The sequence below is a fragment of the Chamaea fasciata genome, unplaced genomic scaffold, assembly GCF_029207755.1.
Source record: "Chamaea fasciata isolate MVZ Bird 193981 ecotype frontalis unplaced genomic scaffold, bChaFas1.0.hap1 SCAF_3, whole genome shotgun sequence".
Classification (NCBI taxonomy): Eukaryota; Metazoa; Chordata; class Aves; order Passeriformes; family Sylviidae; genus Chamaea; species Chamaea fasciata.
Genome location: NW_027094088.1, coordinates 60,167,093 through 60,187,450, shown reverse-complemented (window position 1 = coordinate 60,187,450; position 20,358 = coordinate 60,167,093). Strand labels below are relative to the sequence as shown.

Here is a 20,358-nt window from a genome sequence, read left to right as displayed (position 1 = left end):
GACATGACAGTCATGTTTTGAATCTTCCACTTAATACTCGGTGAAAATGTTTATCACTAGGGTAATATGGATTTGTGTTTCCTGAAAAAATTCGTTTTGCATTAAATGGCAGTATTCTCCAGCTTCTATGTTTATAATATCCGTGTGGGATAAAATCAATTAAACGGAGAGAAAAGGAAGGAAGTATCTTGTTTAAGGTATGCCATAACTGTTGACTATTCTGCTTAGGGGTACATAGCCAGATATACGCTCTGAGGTTGTTGGCTTCTGTGTCTTCAAGTTTTAGCCCCTGCACAGCTTCCCTTTTTATTTTTGTCTGTAGCACCAGCCTGGATAAAAGAGAAGGCCACGTAGGTTGCTTAATGCTTTTCGTGCTTTTTGGCTGATGTGAACTGTTGACTCAGGCGGTGGAGCTCCCCCTTCTGATGTTTCAAGGGTGCTGGTGTAAGATAAGACAGCACTGACAAGGAAAAGTGGAAAATAACCAGCAGAAGATGCACTTTCATCTACACACGTTATCAAGCACTCTGTATTTTATGTGTTCTGTAGCTTATACTAGATCAGGCTATGGAGAAGAGGCGCACAGGGAGCTTAAAATCAGTTCTGGATTTTCTTACAACTTTGAAAGCACTGTAAGTCAGATCGGTTAGTATCCATGCAGGCTATTAAATGCTGCTATTCAATTTGGATCATAAGCCTTTTGAAGTGAAAGAGAGAGAAGTCTGAATGCTGAAAAAGAGAAATGTTTCACATCAAAGGCATTCTTTCTATTGAGGTTTACACAGCCTTTTGGCCTCCTTATTATTATTCATGGTGTTTTTTTCAGTAATACAACAGACAATTTAGGCACCTAATTTACTGATATGATACTTCTTTTTGCTCTTCCTTAGCTTTGAAATGTAGTTGAAAAGAAGCTGAAATGTGTTTTTGACTCATGATAAAAGCTCAAATCATCTGCTTCGACACAGGCCTGTATAAAAAGCTCATTTTAACGTATATCTTGCAGTAACCTGCAAAGCCCTTTGATCCCCACAGCAGCCATAGAGAGCTGCACGATACCTCATTCTCGTTACCATTGTGATATACATAACTGCTTTGGTGCATAAGGCAATTTGGAACATTCAGAAATATTCTTTTGTACTATTACACACACACATTTACAGTAGCTTTAGGAGACTGGTTAAACCTAAACCTTGTGAAAAGCAAGCACATTTCAAGGTGTTTCATTCACTGCAGGATACTATGTTCCTGTTAGTAAGCCCAGAGAAGTTAGATCTTTCTCCCCAAACATATGCTTAAATTGCCCTAACTGGGCAGTCCCCAGTGGCATACTTTTCATATTGTATTCCTCTGTGTGTAAACAGCATATACCATGTAGGATGAGGGCAGTGTCAGTGCTGGTGGTCATGTTCCTTAGACGGTATTCATCACCAGAGAGACAAAATGTCTTTACCCATCTGCATATATGCCATAACAAAATGATATGTTCTAGCTAAATGCAGTACAGGCTCTCACTCAAGTGGAGATAGGTAAAGCCTCTGCAGCATCCTGATTACACTTGTATTGCTACACCAGGAAAGGGAATGGTCTGTGTCATCTTGACATTATGGTAGTTTTAAAATGCTGGAAGAGCTTATTTGTGCTTCCAAAGGCAGAATACCATTGTCTGGTCTAGACAGCTTGGGAAAATACTAAAATAGGCACCCAGGCTTACTTTCTTTGGCTGGCCTTAACAACTTCCCTGGTTGTCTCTGTGACAGGTATCCTGAGGAAGGGCAGCAGCATGCCACATGTGCTATCTTGGACTCTGTCATAATCCCTGTATAAGGCTTTATTTTTGTCACTAGCATTCTATTCTAAATGTTTATTTTCATATATACTCAGCTGCATATGCAGAGTGGTTTCCACTGTGAGTTTAGGGTTCCCTGATATTGGGCATAAAGAAGTTCATTTGGTTTCTCCCAAAAAGGGAGAGCTGACTCGGTAAGAAATGGTGGAAAACACTCTCCAGAACATCAGCAAGGAAGTTTGCAGGGAACAAGGTCTGAGTCATATCCAAACTTTTGGACAAAAATAAATCCCACAGTTCTAATTACACAGAGGCTGTCTAACTGAAGTTGAAAGATGTTCAGAGGTAAAAGAGGTACAGAAGATTAATGAATTCAAAATAGTGTGAGATGCAATTGAAATCATTGTATTGAAATGATTTTGGAATTGAAAGCATAGGTATTTGGACATAAAATTGTTCCTGGCCAAAAATTCTATGGATCTGTGAAAAAAAAAGCATGGATTTTACCAAACCACTAGGTCAATGTGTTGGAACAACCTCTATTTCCATGGAAATAAAAAGAAAATAGATATAATTTACTGAGCAGGTTAGAGAAGTTGATCATGATCTATTTTATACCAAGTCTCATGACATGAAAAAAAACCAGTACAGTTTTCCTATGAACATGAAATTAAGACGTCAGAAGCTTAAGCATGCTTTAAGGAAATAATCTCAGTATAATTAGACATTGCTCAAACCAGATGATTTTCAAAACCATTGCTGCACATTTGGCAAGTTTCAAACGGAGATTCAGCCAACTGATATCAAGAAAGCACAAATCTTTCTTGAGTGTTGACAATATTTTTAGAAGGACATGTCTACTTCAGTACTTAAAGTACTGATCTGTAAATGTGGCAGATTAGCAAGAAGTTTAATGCATCATGGAAGAGAACAGGCAGATTGGGTCACATCTACATAATACATAATCCTTGTTCTTTGTCCTGTAAGGTCCAAACTGGCTCAGGGAGACAAGTCTAGGTTACACAAGATCATTATTTCTCAGATAAACTAACATACACAGTATGGTATGTTCAGATTTTGGTTCTATGTGTGTGGGGTTCTCTTTTTTTGTTTGTTTTTAAATTTAAATATTGATTCATTGCTTTTGAACATGCTGGGGACAATCAGTGCTTGTCACTTCTTAAGCACTGTCTCCTAAGGGCACAGGAGCAGGCTATTCCAAAATGTCAGAAGGTGACTGTCAAACAGGCAGAAGGCCAGCTTGGCTGAGCAGGGATCTTCTTTTGGAGATAAGGCAAACAAGGAAGGTGCATGAGGTGGAAGCAAGGTCAGGTGATGTGGGAAGAATACAGAAATGTTGATTACTGCTGTAAGGGGAGCAGTGGGGTGGCCAAAGTTCAACTGGAATTGAAGCTAGATGGAAATATGGGGGGCAATAGTAAGAGTTTATTTTTCATAAGTTAATAGCAAGAGATAGTGCAGGAAAAACATTGGCTTACTTACAGGATGAAGATGGTCCCCTCACAAATAGGGATATCGGCAAGGCAGAGAGGTTTAATTCTTTTTTTTGCCTTTGTCTCTTGCATTGATGATGGGCTGACGGGGTCCCAGTGCCTTGAGCTGAAGGACCATGGCTGTGAACATGCTAAACTCTCAGTGTGCCCTGAACTAATGTGGTATCTACTGGATCTACACGGGGCCTAATGGGATTCATCGAAGAATACTCCAAGAGCTGGCTAATGTCATCCTGCGACCTCGCTCAATGATTTTTGAACAGCGTTGGAAATATGGAAAGATCCTAGTTGAGAGGAAGCTGGCTAACATTTGAATTTTCAAAAAAGTCGAGAAGGATGGCATGGAAACTTGTAGGCCTGTCAATCTCATATCGGTGTATGGTAAAATTATGGAGAAGATTTTTCTGTGAGGTATTGAAAAACACCTGAAGGATGGTGCAGTCACCAGTCACAGACAGAATGGCTTCATGAGAGGAGAATCTGGCTTATCAGATTTAATTTTCTTTTATGACAACCCACCTAGGTGATCAAGGGCAGACAGTTAATGTAATCTTTCTGGATTTCAGTAAAGCTTTTCCCACTGTCTCTCACAGGATCCTTCTGGACAAAATGTCCGGCACACAGCTGGATAAACACATCATGCAATGGGTGAGCAACTGGCACATGGGTTGGGCACAGAGGGTTACAGTGAATGAGGTGGCATCAGACTGGCAATGTGTCACCAGTGAGGTAACACAGGGCTCCATCCTTGGCCCTGTGCTCTTCAACATCTTCATAAATCACTTGGACGCAAAACTCAAAAGGGTACTGTGTAAGTTTGCCAATGTTACTGAATTGGGTGAAGCTGTTGATTCCCCTGAGGCCGGAGAGGAACTGCAGGGAGACCCAGACAAATTAATGAGATGGGCAATCACCGACCAAATGAAGCTTAACAGAGAAGAGTGCCGGATTCTGCATCTGGGATGGGGCAACCCTGGAAATATGTAGAGACTGGCGATTGAGAGGCTGGAAAACAGTGCCATGGAAAGGGACCTGGGGGTCCAGGTCCAAGGCAAGTTGAACATGAGTCAGCAGTGCCCTGGCAGCCAGGAGGGACAACCCTGTCCTGGGGAGCATCAGACACAGCATGGCCAGCCAGGCAAGGGAGGGGATTGTCCTAGTGTGCTCTGCACTGGGGCAGCCTCACCTTGAATATTGTGTCTGGTTTGGGGTGCCACAACATAAAAAAGACATTAAGCTATTAGAGTGTCCAAAGGAGGACTACAAAGATGGTGTAGGGCCTTGAGGTGAAGCCATATGATGAGTGGCTGAGGTCACTTGATCTGTTCAGCCTGGAGGAGACTGAGGGGAGATCTCATGACAGGTACAACTTCCTCGTCAGGGGAAGAGTAAGGGCAGACACTGATCTCTTCTCTGTAGTGACCAGTGACAGGACTTGCATGAATGGCTTGGACTTGGGTCAGGAGAAGTTTAGGCTGGATATTAGAAAAAGGTTCTTTACCCAGAGGGTGGTTGGACAATGGAACAGGGTCCCCAGGGAATGGTCACAGCACCATTGACAGAGCTCAAGAGGTGTTTGGACAATGGTCTCTGGCACATGCTGTGATTTGTGGGTAGTCCTGCACAGAGACAGGAGTTAGACTTGATGATCCTATCAGCAGTGGATATTCTATCATTCTGTGATTGTGCGGAATTAAACACAGAGGTCTGGATTGTGTAGGATTAGACACAGTGCATAGAAGTGACTGATGTTGAAGTGCCAGAAAATACTTTGACAAAGTGAAGGCAGCCAGGTCTCTGTAACAAGAAATGTTTTCCTACAAAATAGGTTTCAGGTGTTTTACTTTTAAAAAGCAGACCCTGCAAATACCACTCAGCAAGGGATGTGAATCTTCAAAGTAGTACATTAGCTTCTCTCATTTTAATAACATCCTTGACATATAAAGTGTTCATATTCTTCAAAAATGTTAAGATATGTCTGAGGATATTTAAAGCTAAACTTATCACAAAAGAAGAATCCATTATTTTTCAGAAAAAGTACAAATAATTTGACATGATGTGTTAAAAAGTTGAATTGCAGAGGATTTTTCTTTTGAAACACTTAAATTATTTTTGTCACATCTTCTTTTAAAAGCATATTGTTCCTGGCTACTTTTTTGGTTTCGCTGGTAGATTCTTTTTTAATGTCAATGCTTAAAATACCAATCAAATGGATTAGTTAACTTACAGAAGTTGATTTCAACCCAGCTGGCTGTTGCAAAGCTGTAATTTTGATTGATTAAGTGTTTCAATAATTTGGTATTAGCTCACAATCCACAAATTATGTTAAAGTATAGTATTGTGATTGAGGCTTTCATTTCAAATATATGCTGATTGTATGCACTAGCAATAAGAATACACTCTTTAAAACAACAGTATTTCTGGAGGCAGATGCTTTTGACGCCAGTGCACTCATGACTAAAAAAGGTATTGCGTTTTTTCAGCTGCCCAGATGCAGAGCACAGCGGAAAAAAGCTTTGTACAAATCATTACAATCCTGGTAAGCTGTGCAGAAGGAATCAGTGTTCCTTAGAATATTGTCTATTTCCTTATTGAGGATAAATTATGTATTCCAGACAGTAAGGCTGTTAAATAGCAATCAGTGCCACATGCGTGACTTACTAAAATAATAAAATAATTTTAAAGTGTTCTTAAAAAACAATTTTAAATTAAGTCTTAGGTTTGAAAGTGCCCACACTTTAAAAAGATACCAAACAAAACCAAACCGCCAGAGTTCTTAAGCTGTAGCTTGGATGAAACATTCAAAATTTGATCTGGCCCATAGTCTAAAACACAGCAGAACACGCCCCATTAACAAAAAATTCTCTCACGGCTTTCATTTTGGCCTTTTGAAGTTGACATATGCTTTTTCAATCCTTTTTTCAGTTCATACCCAGCACATTAATTTGGCATTTAACATCCAAAAACATTCCTACTGCTTTCTCTGTTTCTGCATTGTGAAAGGGTTACACTTGGGTATCTTGTGGAAAATAGCAGTGAAGGGAATAGTGTGGTGTGCTAGTAATGTGGCATGAAGAAGGGAAACAGATTAAACCAGAAAAGTAATTTTCTGAATCTATTATGGATTCTGTGAAATTATGAGGTATTTCTAAATCCTATATGGTGAGAGGGAAGAAGAATAGAAAGTGTAATTACTCTTTAAACTTGATTCTTACAAGTCATCATAAGAAGCTTTTTCTCACTGGACCAATTTTCATTCTGCTACAAGACTGTTTAATTTGAGATCAGACAAAAGCTATATACAAAAATGCAAATGTAGTACTGCTATTTTTGTAGTGTACGTTTCATATGCTCAGCTTAATTTCACTCCTATTATGCAGTCACATAGATGAACACAAACTGCTGGATAGTACCCTATACATGGTATACTTGTCTTTCCTCCTACTCACAAAATAGAGGCTTGACTCTATTCTAACAAATAAGAATTAAGTAATTCAGATTTTGCTATTGTTTACAAATACTGCTAGCCATATGCCTTGTAAAATGAACTAATGCACATGCATGTCAAAAGTAATAATTCATTTTTATAAATTGTATCTTCTAGGCTGTATTTGCGGAGTCAACATCTGAAAACAGTTTGTCACAAAATATGGCCTGTTGCAAGACTGCAATACTAAACCTGTCTTATGCTGCTTTGAAATTTAGTTTGCTTTAAGCAAGCTAAAACAGTAACACAGCTGTTGTGTGGTGTAAATTTAAAGGTTTTCTGTTAAATATTCTTTTTGTTTTACATGGAAAAAAGTTATCCACAAGAACATGTGAAGCACTGATTGTGACAGCTAACCTGTAGAATTGTTTCTCAACAAGCAGCAGAAAATAAAGATAAATGTTGCAGACCTTTTTCCATATGCAAGTTGCCTAATTGTCAATTTGTACTTCATATCCTCTGTTTAGGACTGCAAACACAACACAGGTGGTTCATATTGTGATAGATGCCTGCCTGGCTTCTATGGTGATGCAACTAAAGGGACAGCTGAAGACTGTCAGTTGTGTGCTTGCCCCCTAAACATACCTTCTAACAAGTAAGTTGTATATTTATTGCATATTGCAATTTTCCCCTTAGTAAATTGCATGTTTTCTTAATTTATATTTTTGCATGGATGCTTGATACATCTTTCTACTTTCAATCAAATAATATATTCTGCAGTACAAACATTTATCTTTACGATTGTACGTAGTGCTTAACTAGGCAACTGAAGACAAAAGCTGGATGAGACTAAGGTAGAAAAAACAACGCAGATTTTGGATGACTGCTTTTCAAATTAATAACTAGCATTTGCTTTTCTGTCCTCCTTAATGGTAGTTGTTTCTAGTTTTAAAGCTGAATTTGCAGATTTGGGTTTTTTCTGGGTTTTTTTCTGCTTTTACTTTTCCCTTTCTTCCAGTCCACATTTTGTGATTAGTTTGGAATTTGAATTCATCCTTAGATCTTGTAAGTGAAAATATTTTGTCAGCATATCTCAGAAAAAATAGTGTTAATTTGTTTAATTAAATAAAAATACAAGTGAAAATTATTCAAAATTCTGATCTAAGAACCAAAGCTTCCTTCATTACAAAAGCTTCTCTGTGCTACTCCATTGCTTAATTTAATAGAACAAGTGGCTTGAACATTTTTTCTTTGGTGTTGTCACAGACAGTACCTGGAAAATCAGAGTACCAAAAGCATCTTACACGATATAGTTGAATAAAACTGTTCTGAATCTTGTCTGTGTCATTGTATCCTATTAAAAATGCACTGTTCAGAGCAGGAATAGTCTAAGCAGTTATGAGCGGAAATTCCAGGGGATTCTAGAATGGGAGCCTTCCTTCCTGTTAACACAGCTCTTGAGTTGGTTTTATTAGATATATATATATGGGTTTATTATATCTGCTGCTCAGGCATGGTTCCTCTGACATTCTCATTACTTGGCATTTCCTTGCCTCAGTAATCAATTATGTTTCTCTTTTTTGAGAACACTGTGCTGACAAAGAAGAAAAAACACTATCATATTTCTGTCTTGCACAGACATGCAACAAACCAAGTCAAATAGATTGAATTTAGGTTATGATTGGCAAAATGCCTGGAGACCTCGATTACATAGTTGTCAGTTCTGGGTGTTTTACTTTCCGTTTTTGAAGTTAACTGCCCCCTTTTTGATATATAGTTTTCTTGAAAAATATAATAGGTACATAATGAACACACAATATAAATGTTCCTTGGACCGTGAAACTGTGAGTCCTGAAGTTGACAATACTTGGCTTTGTAGAACTCACTGTAAGGTTCAAGCTCTCATGACGTGTACAATCTGGGCCAATTATTTAATTTTTTAATGAGAAAAAAAGAGGTTTTAAATATTTAATGTGTTACCTGAATGCTGCTAAATACTTGTTTGCTTTTTTACTTAGTTGACAATGAGTTTTTTATGCTAAGGATAATATTTGCAAATAATTCAGATACCTTCATGTGAAACACAAACTTTTGCCAAGTTCACGTCACTGTACAGATGTAGTAAATGTTGTGTTCTTTCTGAGTAACTGACCAAGTGACTAACTGTATGTACAAATTATTATAAATAGCTATGTATAGATTTTAATTCCTGAAGTATTTAATTCCTAACATGATATGACAGGACATTTATAAGTTTCTAAGCTTAATACTAAGTTCCCAATGCATTGAGACTATTGTCCATGTAATAAGCCTGTGAGATATATTTCTATTTAGAAATAATTTTTATATTTTATATCAGAATCTCATTTATTTATGATGTTTATAGTAGCTCCCTTCACTGTTCCCACAGCACCTGACTCTTTCTTAGCAATATCACATCAAGTGAAGAACTGTTCCAACAGTTGTAGAAGTGATTTGGTGATTGTGTTTTTCTGTTGTTGACTTCAGTGGATCTAACTACTGCTAATTCCCTTTCCTGTTTCCTAATGGCAAGAGTTTCCATATGCAGTCACTGAAGCCAATCATGTACCTTCTGAAGCACAACAGTCATAAATGACTTTCCATATGTCAGGAAAGAGCTCTTGGCCAAATCAGGAAACTAAAATTAAGTTGTCTAAGTTTGTTTTTTGCATCCTGGGTTGTATTTTCTTTTGTGCTTATGTGATACAGATGAAACCAATACCCATGTTATAAATGGTCTATCCAATGGACACGTGACTCCTTTATCCTATGTCTTCTTGTAAACATACTCTTAGAAACTGTTCTAACATTCTTAGTCCCCAAGAAGTTACAAAGGAAATGATGATTTTTTTTTCCCATAATTTCTAACAAATATAGATGTTTGGGATAATTACTGCTCTTCTCTTGATGTAGCCGTAAATTTGATATGGGTAGCAAAGACTTTTGCAGGAATCCTTTGTCACTGGAAATGGGAAATAGAAGATCTCTCACTCAGCCTGGGAAGGTCAGGAGTAAATTCATAGCACATGAACTAAGAATTCGGGTTGGTCTCAGAATTTTGATTTTTTCCTGGAGAATTAGATAAAATCACCAACATATTGTCAGGGGATGTTCTCTGTAACACACAAGGAAGCTTTTAGGATGCCCCATCTCCCAGCACAGACTTACCACATACATACCCATACTGTGTATTCATACTTATCCTGTGTCCTGTCTCGTATTAGTGTTGCTACCATATGGGAAAACTGTAAAGGGCAACGATAAATCAGGAGGGGGACTACAATTTTTTGAAGCTTGTTTTGACAAATCAATACTCACAGTTCATTTGTGTTTAGCACTAGTGAGTAATGAGATTCTCAATAATCAGGAAGATAAACACTTCTCAGCCTGCTATCATATATTTCCTTTACAGCACACAGATGGGAATTTCTCAATATATTAATGTTTAGTGTTGAAATGTGGTCCAACTATTAAGTCACAGAAAAAATCAAGGATGCAAGGTCTGAGCATAACCCTTAAAACATGCAAATTCTACTATTCATCATTATTGTTTACTAATAATAAGTACATTATCATTATTATTATCATCACCATTATCATCATTATCATCCTTACAATAATTATCATTATTATTTTTAAAATTTATGCAATTAAATTCAGAGCCCTTGGTGGAACTTTGGTACAGTCAATTTTGTACAATGCTATAATGAGCTGTGATAGCATCTCTACAAAGTTTCCCATGAAGCTCTTGGAAAGAGTGAGGTTGGGACTGACAAGCAGTAACTTATTTGAAGTAAGTCAGGTGCTGCTGATTATATTCAATGATAATGTGTGCTTTCATTTTTTTTGAATTTGCTATTAAAGAATAGGATGAACAATTATTGTTTTTTCAACTAACTCTTCATCCATTTGTGAATCTATTATTAAGGAAAGGACATTGCAAAATAACACAAACATAATTCTCATAGGAAAGAGAAAAATCCCAGCAACTGTCTATGTTTATTGGACCTGACTTTGCCAGATTTTTCTCACCGGTCTCCTATATTTGTGGGATAACACAGAATAAAGAATAAGAGAGGATAGATCACAGGGTGGATGACTCCTGAGAAATGGGGTCTAGTCACCATTAAATGGTGCTAATCACATTAAATGATGCTAATTAGGCTTTTCTGTCCTCCTTGGGCGTATTACTTTCAGAAACTGTCATGGTATATCCTGTTTTAATATATCCAAGGTTGGATTATGTCTATTTGTAATTATTGTAGCATGCTTCCTTGAATATACCTTCCTTCTGCTGTCTTTGTTGGAGCAATTCTATTGCTTCTCAAATTCTCTTTTCCTAGGTTATAAAACATAATTTAGTATCTTTTTTTTTCCACATAGGTGCTTTGTTTTCCCCCTTTGAATGATCACCTCACTATGTGCCTATTCCTGTTCTTTTATTTCTTTTTTTTCCCCATTTTTCTATTTTTCTATTTAGTTGGCCAGAATTGATTGCCATTATTTAAATGAGGCTTTATAAAGTTGCTCATGTGTCTCTGTCTCTAATAATCATTACAGAATTACAGAAGAACAGATTGCCTCTTCTGTGTGGTATCTTCTAGTGTGTCAGGATGTTTCTTCAGAAAAGTGTGTTAGGAGAGAAAGATTATGGAAAGCAAAATGCTAACAATGAAGGAACACAGTTCAGAGTTAAACACAGGCATTAGGATATGCAGCTTGCAAATGGCTACACTATCCTTATTTATAAAAAAAGAGGAAAAAAACCCCAAACCAGCCAAAAATAATTAGACCGTAACAAGGAGGTAAAACTTTCTAGTCTGGAAGCTATTCTTAAACTTCAACATGCCTGTGTGGCCTGTTGCTTGAGGTCACTGGCACTCGATTAACTCAAATACACTCTCTGGGAAGCTGTACCAGATATTTCCCATTTTGCCCCTCCCCTTTCTTGCTCACTGGGTTCCTTTCAGGGCTGACTATACACAAAGTTAACTGAGCTTTTAATCGGTTGTCCTTCAGAAAGATTTATATAGGGGCCACGTTATGGCACAGATTGTTTTGCTAGGCCCTGGGGGGCACAAACAAACAGCTGTACATTCCTGCCTTTTTAATGCTATCCAGACCAGTCACTGGCAGGCTCAAGTCCCGTAATAACAGGCTATTGGGATGCTGCCATCCGCTGCTCTATATTCAGTGTCGCAGAAATAGCAGAGTCATTCCAAATTCAATTTGCTGGAGTCGAACTTAAGCCCTGTGTCCTAGACCAGAATCACTTTTCGTGGGCACTGTTTTGCAAATTAACAGTCTCTGAAGTGGGAAGAGAACTATGTTGATAACCATTTTTTCTTTATGTTTCTTCCTTGTCCCTCTTCTTTCTCAACATCAACAACACAGCTTTAGCCCAACATGTCATTTTGACCGACATCGTGGATTAATGTGTGATGAATGCCCAGCTGGCTATGTGGGACCACGCTGTGAAAGGTAAGCAGCCACCATGCTTTTAGTCATATGAGACCTGAAACAAAAGTATTGATCACATGGAACTGTTCTACCTTTTATTACCTCCCTTTCTCATCCACATTCCTGTTCTGAAGCTCACTGAAAAAATTCCTGTGCGTTTTCCTTGGATCCATGAATGTGTATTTTTCTTATGCTTGTTTTATTGTTTCATGGTAAAATGCAAGGTTTCCAAGAAGCATTTGCTGATAAGTGAGAGTCTTTGTTAAAACAGTTTCTACTAGCTTTTCTGTCACTCTTCTGAGATTTTTGTAAACCTTTTGTCTCTTTTGTCATTTGAAAATTTAGAGCATGGTGATTCAAATATCCAGTAAATTACTGATGCTTCACTCAGAGAAATTAATATGCAGTGAAAATACAGTTCTTCTAATAAGTTATTTGTAGATTTAAATTATTTTTTTAAAAGAATATTTTACATTTTTGTTGCTTCTCATTTTCTGTTGCAGTCTTTATTTAGCAAGTAGAACAAACTGGGCTTTAATGACAAAAAAGATAATTCCTCCTTGTCAAATACATAGAAAAGTTCAATACGTATTTCTTCCTACAGTTATTGCTAGCTTTACAAAGGCATTATGCTGAAAGGATCATGTGGAGAATTTAAATGAAACAAAGAGCTAGTGTGAGTGCTAGTGCTAAGCTCCCAGGAACCCCCTTTCACAGGAGGTGAGACCACATAGATGAGGGATATCACCACTGTGTCTGCATGCCTTTGGTCCCTTGGGATTTCACATGGATGGAACAGATTTCAAGAGCAGTTAGTGTGCCAGGAGACCTCTACTAGCTGTTTGGAGGTAATGATGAATCAGTGTTGGCTTTGTCTCCTTGATCTCAGTCCCCTGTGACCCTGCCAATAACACTTTTTAAGAGGGGTTTGGGGAGCCAGATAACTGTGTAACACCTGGCTAGACAGTTAAGGGGCAGGGAAACATGGTTCTTGTGTTCCTTAGTAGGCTCTTGCCATTTGGCGCTTCCATGAGCTACTTGAACGATTTTTTAAGGCAAACCCTAAAAAAAGGTAAAGCTTCTGAATGAAGACTTAAAATATTCAGGCTGGGATGAGAAGTAGGAATAAACCAAGAGTAAGAGACAACCAGAAAAGCAGAAACCTGTGGATCTCCCTATAGTCCCCTCTTTCCAATTTACAACTACTTCCTTTTAAATCTCCTGTTGTGCTATATCTGTCCTGAAGTGAGAGTGCAGGCTGTCACCTGTTTCCACCCATCATCACCGAGTCTGATCCTGCTGCTGCTATTTCTGCCTGCCTTTTCCTGTCTGTCTGGGAAGTCATCACCTTCTTTCAGCTAGTGGGCTGTGAAGTTAATGACGGCAGGAATAAATCACATCAAGAGCACTTTGGTGGCAGTTTGTCAATGCAGGGTCATTGACAGCTTCCATTAGCAACAAGTGCTGCTTCTGAGTGGAGCCCAAGCTCTGGATGCAGTAGGACAGAGTCTGATTAAATGGCTAAATTGGATTTTAGCCTGATCTCCTCAGGAAATGATGCTACTGTGATCTTTTTGTGCATGTCTCTCTGTCTGCCTGCGAAGTCATCTGCACCTTGTAGGTCAATTTCAACCAAATTTGGCTGAAGGTAGGAGGGCTCAAAGATGATAATTGTTCCCGAAGGTTTCATGGAAAGAAGTGGCTGAATAGAGGTTAATAAATCAGGACATGTCGTAGCTAAGGGGGAAAATACTGTGTGAACTCACACCTGATTAAACAGATAGAGAGAGAACAAGAGAGATTGCTAAATGTTCTGCCCATAAGAAAACTTTCACAGGGCAAGGAAAAAGTGCTGCTGTAGCCTGAGGGGTTGCTCCCTGCTCAGTAGCAACATCCTGTAGCAAATCATCAGCCCTTAGCCTTGTAACCATGGGATATAAATCCACTGGAAATTAGGCCATTAATTCCAAAGCTCACATAACTATTTGCTTTTAATTGTAACAAGTTGTTTTAAAATGTCTGTAGCTGTCAATAGTAATGATCAGGAGAAAGCATGTTGCGTTTTGCTATTAGCAAAGGTTGTATAATTGCTGAGAGAATTTACATGAAATTCTCTTTCATTTTAGTAACTAAAAAGTGACAAGTGATCTGAGCCACGTGATTCATTAGCTGAACAATGCTAAATTATCATGACATACTAAGTATCATGAAGTGTGTGCAGCACTGTACTTATTTGGCCTAAAAATATATCCTCTGTCCCCTAGGGAGATACATATATCTGTCTGATTTGTAAAATGTAAAAAAAAAATTGCTACTTCTCTCACTGGAACTCTCAGGAAAATGGTGCTGTAATTGCTCAATATTCAGAGGGGTCCAGCTCATAACACCATCAAAATAATTGCAGATATAAACTGTGTTGGGAGTTATCATATATATCTCTAATTGTAGAGGGAGCTCAGCTTTTCCGTGTAATGCTTTTCCCCAACAAATTCTTTTTTTTCTTTTGCTCACTGCTGACTTTTCCAAAGGCATATGAGGTAGGATGGACATTCTCTTAACTTCATAGAAAGGATGTATGAGAATGACAAAAGGTTGTCTTTTTAGCTCAGCACATTCACAGGATGATGATATCTATTTTCCAAACACAGTCTTGCTAGGGAAACGAAGCAAAATAGGTGAGTCGAGCTTTTCCTGCAGGACTCCATGATTTATGTGCATGGATCCAGTGACCTTTTCCTCCTAGAAGGAGGGTCAGTGTCCCTCATGTGTGAGCAGAAGGGTGAGCTCACCCATGTCCTTTCTTGCCCCCACCTCCCCCATTCTTCTAGTCTAGCACAGAGTGCCACCAGCCGCAGCCTCTCATGAGTAGTGTGGCTTCAAACTGCTGCTCCTTGTAGCAAATGTAATTCTTCCACTAGTGCCAGAGCAGCAAGTCTGTGTTGCAGTACTAATGGGAAAAGGGTCAAACATTTCAGGAGATTTGGCACAACAAATGTGTTCTGCAGGATTGTTTGCAGCTTGAAAAGGTAGGCATTCTGACATTAGAAAATGCAAGATTTATAGTTGGTCACACAACAATAACATCTGTGCTATGCACCTGAGTTAAGGTATCTTCCTGCATGCTCACAAGCTGTTTCTCCACAGGGCTTTTGCCTGATTTTGTTCACAGGTTGAATGCACATAAATTTCAAAGGCTCTGTAAAAATAGTATTTCCAGACTTTAAAGTGTTTGGATTTGCAGGCTTAATTAACTCTGTCTCAAGGGCTTTTTTTCCCCAGTAAATATAAAGAAATGTATAATATAGAAAAGCTGCTTTTCTCTGCATATATGTATATACAAAGCACCATATAGACTGCTATGAGGAATATTAACTCTATACTGACCTGGCCCAGCACAAATTCATACACATATTTTTAAGCAGTAGCCCTTTATTTGGCCCCAATTATGCTAAATAAAAGCAGTGTCACTCACAGGCACACTTGTGTTTGAGAGTAGAAAAGAAAAATATGAACACAATATTTTTTTGCTGCTTTTACTCCTATTTTGGGTTGTTTTGTTTTTGTTTTTGTTTTTTTTAATCTCGGGGGTGTTATGTTGTAGTTGGAAGTCATTTATGTTTACATGTATTTTGTGTATTGCATTAAAGTAATTTTGCATGCCACATGCCTATTGGTGTTTTTTAATCTAAACTTTCCCAAATATATAATGCTTTGAACCTGAGAAAAGAAGCTGAAGTAGGAATGTCCTTAAGGGAATAAAGATGGAACTAAGGAAAGTGGACTTTTTTAATCTTCCCCTGCAACTTCAGGTGAAGTGGTAGAAAAGGAGGAAGAATTTACAGAGATACATGTACACAGTTCTCTTTTAAGCTTTCACTGGTTTACCCCTACTTTCAGGATCATCTTCAGTTGGATTCGAGATGATATATATGCATAAGTAAAATATGGCTATGTGATGGAAGTGGGTTTTTCTAATTCTAATTATCAAAGTGTAAACTGATAAGAATACAGAGTTATCGAGATCTCCTGCTGTTAATAGAAGGAAATTATTAGCAGTGCATTTCACACAAATCATTAGAGTATTCTTTCCATGAACTGCTTGATAGGTTTCTGTGAATGCTGTCAAATACAGGTCTAACCCCTAAATAAAAGGGAAAGAAGAAAACAAACACACATTAAGTGAAGTCAAATAGATTAGTAGGACCAAAGATACAGATTTATGACAAACACTAGTACATTAGCAAAGTATGAGTTAACTTCAGATGTAATCTGGTTTTAGTAAACTAAGATAACTGCATAAATCATCCAGATACTCTCTGGTTTTTATAAAATATGGCTATTAATTGTTACATGTTAAGATACATTCTTGGTCTTTGTAACTGACATATTGTCACTGAAAAAAGCCAAGCTATTTTGGCAAAATTAAGCTAAAAATTAGTCTTCTGTCATTGCTGAGATATTCTCCATCAAGGAAAAAATTATCTCTTCTTTTTCAGGAAATACAATAAATTGCTATGTTTATGACAGGTTCTGAAAATAAAATACCTGAATTATTCTAATGACAAGATTTTGATGTCTTGTTGCTATGAGAAGGTGATTTTGAGAGATGACTCTGATACAGGATTGGGCTAGATTGTGGAAATTTTACTCATGGTTCTGAGTGCTTACATGCACCCAAACCACTGGACTGTTTATACATATTATTGTTCTGTGGTGTGCATGGTGGGTCTTTTGAGAGAATGGGAAAAAATCATATTTTGTGTAAAATTACAAAAAGCTGCTCTATAAGTTCCCACTATTTTTTCCTCCCTGCTCGCAGTTATCATGTTTTTATAATCTTTTTGGTCTTTGCTAATGATATTGATTAATATTTAGTACATGTTTAGATGGCTTTGCTTAGGATCCAATTAAAAACTTTATGAGATATTCTGGAAGCAAGGAAAAGGATGTACTTGATGCACACATGAGTGACAGCATAGTGGAGCTCTGCATTCCTGTATTAGGATCATACACAAAATCTTTCCTCAACCATGCTATCCAGTGCTACTACGAAAAAGAGAGGATATCTGTGTACATTAAAATTGCATTCAAACTGACTTTAAAGTAGTAGGAAAAAATTACTTTGTGCAATGTACTTTATGTACTTTCTGTTTTCCTTATATTAATTGGAGTTCATCTGATATGCACATGAATAAATTCATTAGCCAGAACTGTGCAATTTTTTCTTTTCTTTTTTTTCACTGTCTACAAGTTGCTCTTACTATGAAGTGTGAGCAAATGTAACAGAAAGGGAAAGGAGACCAGAATATAAATAGGAAATAGGCTGTGAGGTGAGTAGAAATTTTCTTTAAATACAGACTCATGTTAGGTCAGATTCACTAACCTGCTTTACATGGTACTCACAGATAATTGCAGGTGGGCAAGGTGGAAAATGATATGATATTTTCAAACAATTCTCTTAAAATATGAAAGGTATAGCACACAACAACATAGTTCTGTGCTAATGACCAATCTTTTTGTTTACCCGCCCATAAACAGAGATTAGAAATCCATTAATTAAGCAAATGTAACCATGCAGTAGATCAGGGGAAATCTAATTCAGGGGGCGGATCTTGTTAGGTAAACAAATTCTAAAGGTGATTTTCTAAATTAAAGAAGTTTTTAAGGTAGAAGGGGAAAAAAAATCATCAGGCTTGCTGGTGGTTGTGTACAGAATATCTATACATCATGTGCTGAAATACAAAGTATATCTAACATAGAGTCATAGAATAGTTTGGATTGGAAGGGACTTTTCAAGGTCATCTAGTCCAACCCCCCTTCCTCTAGAGTGCCACTAGATTTCTTGCTATGCCTTGTCTCACGTTCAGTGCCAGTGACAAGATTTTTCTCCCACTGAAGTCTAATTACTAGCAGAACTGGCAGGATTTCAGCTGGTACTGTGTCTACAGTGTTGTTAAAAAAGATAAGGAAAGAGAGAAAAAAGATGCTTAAGACACACTTGAGAGAAGATCAAATCATTTTCGGTGATTAGGGAGGCAACAGAATTAAGTTTTTCTAATGAGGGGATTATTTAAGGGTCCTAACTGATGATGTCTTTTACCATAGGTGTGCAGAAGGCTATTTTGGACAACCTCTAATACCAGGGGGATCATGCCAGCCATGCCAGTGTAATGACAACCTTGACTTCTCTATTCCTGGCAGCTGTGACAGCTTGTCTGGTGCTTGTCTGATATGTAAGCCAGGTACAACAGGCCAATATTGTGAGAGGTGTGCTGATGGATATTTTGGTGATGCTCTTCATGCAAGGAACTGTCAACGTAAGTCACGAACTTTTACAGCTCCTGACAGTATTGATCTATCCTATAACTTTGTTCCTGAGAGGAAGGCTGTGCCACTGTATGTGTGAGCAAGAGAATAATACAAGTCTAATAATGATACTGTGCATCTGAATCTGGAAAGGGAGGCTTTAAAGTAAATAGAAAGAAGAACTTATTAAAAAATCTCTGGTTGAAGCAGACACGGGAAAAAAAACAATGGAGCATTGCGTGGGTGCAAAAGGTTATACTAAATGTCATATCTACAAAAATAAATACAAATAAGTAGAAACTATTCACTAAAAAATGCTATAAGCTGCCCAGAAAAATCCTGTTCTCCTGTAAGATTGAAAGGAGGGAGTGCTGTTTCAGTTTCAGGGTCCAGCTCTCGCAGCATCTGTAACCTGTTTCCTACTTATATAATCTCAGTAAGAGTTGGAAGGTGCTGCTGCATGCAGGTCAAGATTCTCCCACCTGCCAATCAGACCCTAAAACCTCCAGATAATTTTTCTAAAATGCTCTGGAGGAAGATACCTGACACTCCAGCAAGCTACCAATTCTCAGCTGAGCAATGGCATATTATTCAACTACCAGCCCCAGCACATTCTCCCCATAGTGATTGCAAAAATTATTCAGTGGAAATGAAAGATTTGGAATGAACATGAGCTTTTCTTTCTGTAGGAGGCAGTGGCTCTCTCTGAGCCATTGCTGGCACAATTCAGAATGCAGAACAAGTGCTTTTAACTTAAAAACATTCTTCATGTATTCTTGCTTCACATTCTGAGAAGTGGAATAAAACAAGTTATAAACTGTCCTGAAAGAGCCGAGAATTTTATTTCATTGTCACAAGGATTTATTCCTTTTTGGTCCATTATAATAAACACAAGAGTAACCCCACTAAGTACAAAGGTGTTATAGCAGGATAAAATTATGCTGGGGCATTGTCTTACTGCTCTGTTTGTAGGAACATGGGGACCATGTCTGCAGTGTGTGTTGTGAGCGGAGAAGTCTGAGGCACTGGCATCCATTTCCAGGACTTGCCCTGTTAGCAACTTGCAGTCTAAAAGCGAAAACCCTAGGTTATGTTGGACCTCCAGAGAGTGTGTGGAAGCTAATAAGATGCAGAACATCATCAAATTTCTCAGCTAAGGGCAATAAAGACTGATGTACACAAAGTCATAGATAACCCCGAAGACATACTATTAATGCTTTCTGTACCTAATTTACACAATGCCAGAAGAAACTTGGATAATCCTATATATTCTTCTCTCCACAAATTAACAGGTTATGATGAATGATGTCATATAAGTTACAAAATTAAGTGTGTAAAGTGATTTAAGAAGTGTATTTCAAAAATTACAGTTTCCAGTAGCTTGTCACCATTCTTGAGTCATCAATAGGACTGATGCTTTGACCATTTCCACAGTACTGCCAGGTCCTTGAGAAAGTGTTTTTATAAAAGGAGAGTTTGGAAAACATACAATTTGAAAAAAAGATTCAAAAGAAATACATATTTAATGTTGAATTACAAGCTTTGCTTTTGTTGTATCATTGACAAGGAGAGCCCCCTAATGTATTCATATCCTTGTGCTTGCAGTTACCTTGTATTCATCTACTCTCTGCCTTTCATGTGGGTTTTCTTCTTTGCATATGATTTTTTATTTCCTTTGCTGACTTCCATGAAGTTTGCCCTGCAGCAACAATATCAGAGGGACTGTGCCTTTACTTTGTTGTTTTCAATTTTGTTCCTTATTAAAAAGCCAAATCCAAGAGTATTGCAAAGCATGGATTTGCTTTCAAATTATTGTTTGAAATGTTTCTTGCTCTTTCTCT

The 20,358-nt window shown here is 37.8% G+C and overlaps 1 protein-coding gene across 1 annotated transcript in view; it reads left to right on the top strand.

The window, feature by feature from the left end:
• LAMA2 (laminin subunit alpha 2) overlaps positions 1 to 20,358 on the top strand; it is a 338,729-nt gene that overhangs the window by 193,662 nt on the left and 124,709 nt on the right. The window contains exons 17-19 of the mRNA XM_066180303.1: positions 7,258 to 7,385; positions 12,146 to 12,232; positions 18,317 to 18,528. Coding sequence (XP_066036400.1) covers positions 7,258 to 7,385; positions 12,146 to 12,232; positions 18,317 to 18,528 — 427 coding nt within the window. The remainder of the gene's footprint in view (positions 1 to 7,257; positions 7,386 to 12,145; positions 12,233 to 18,316; positions 18,529 to 20,358) is intronic.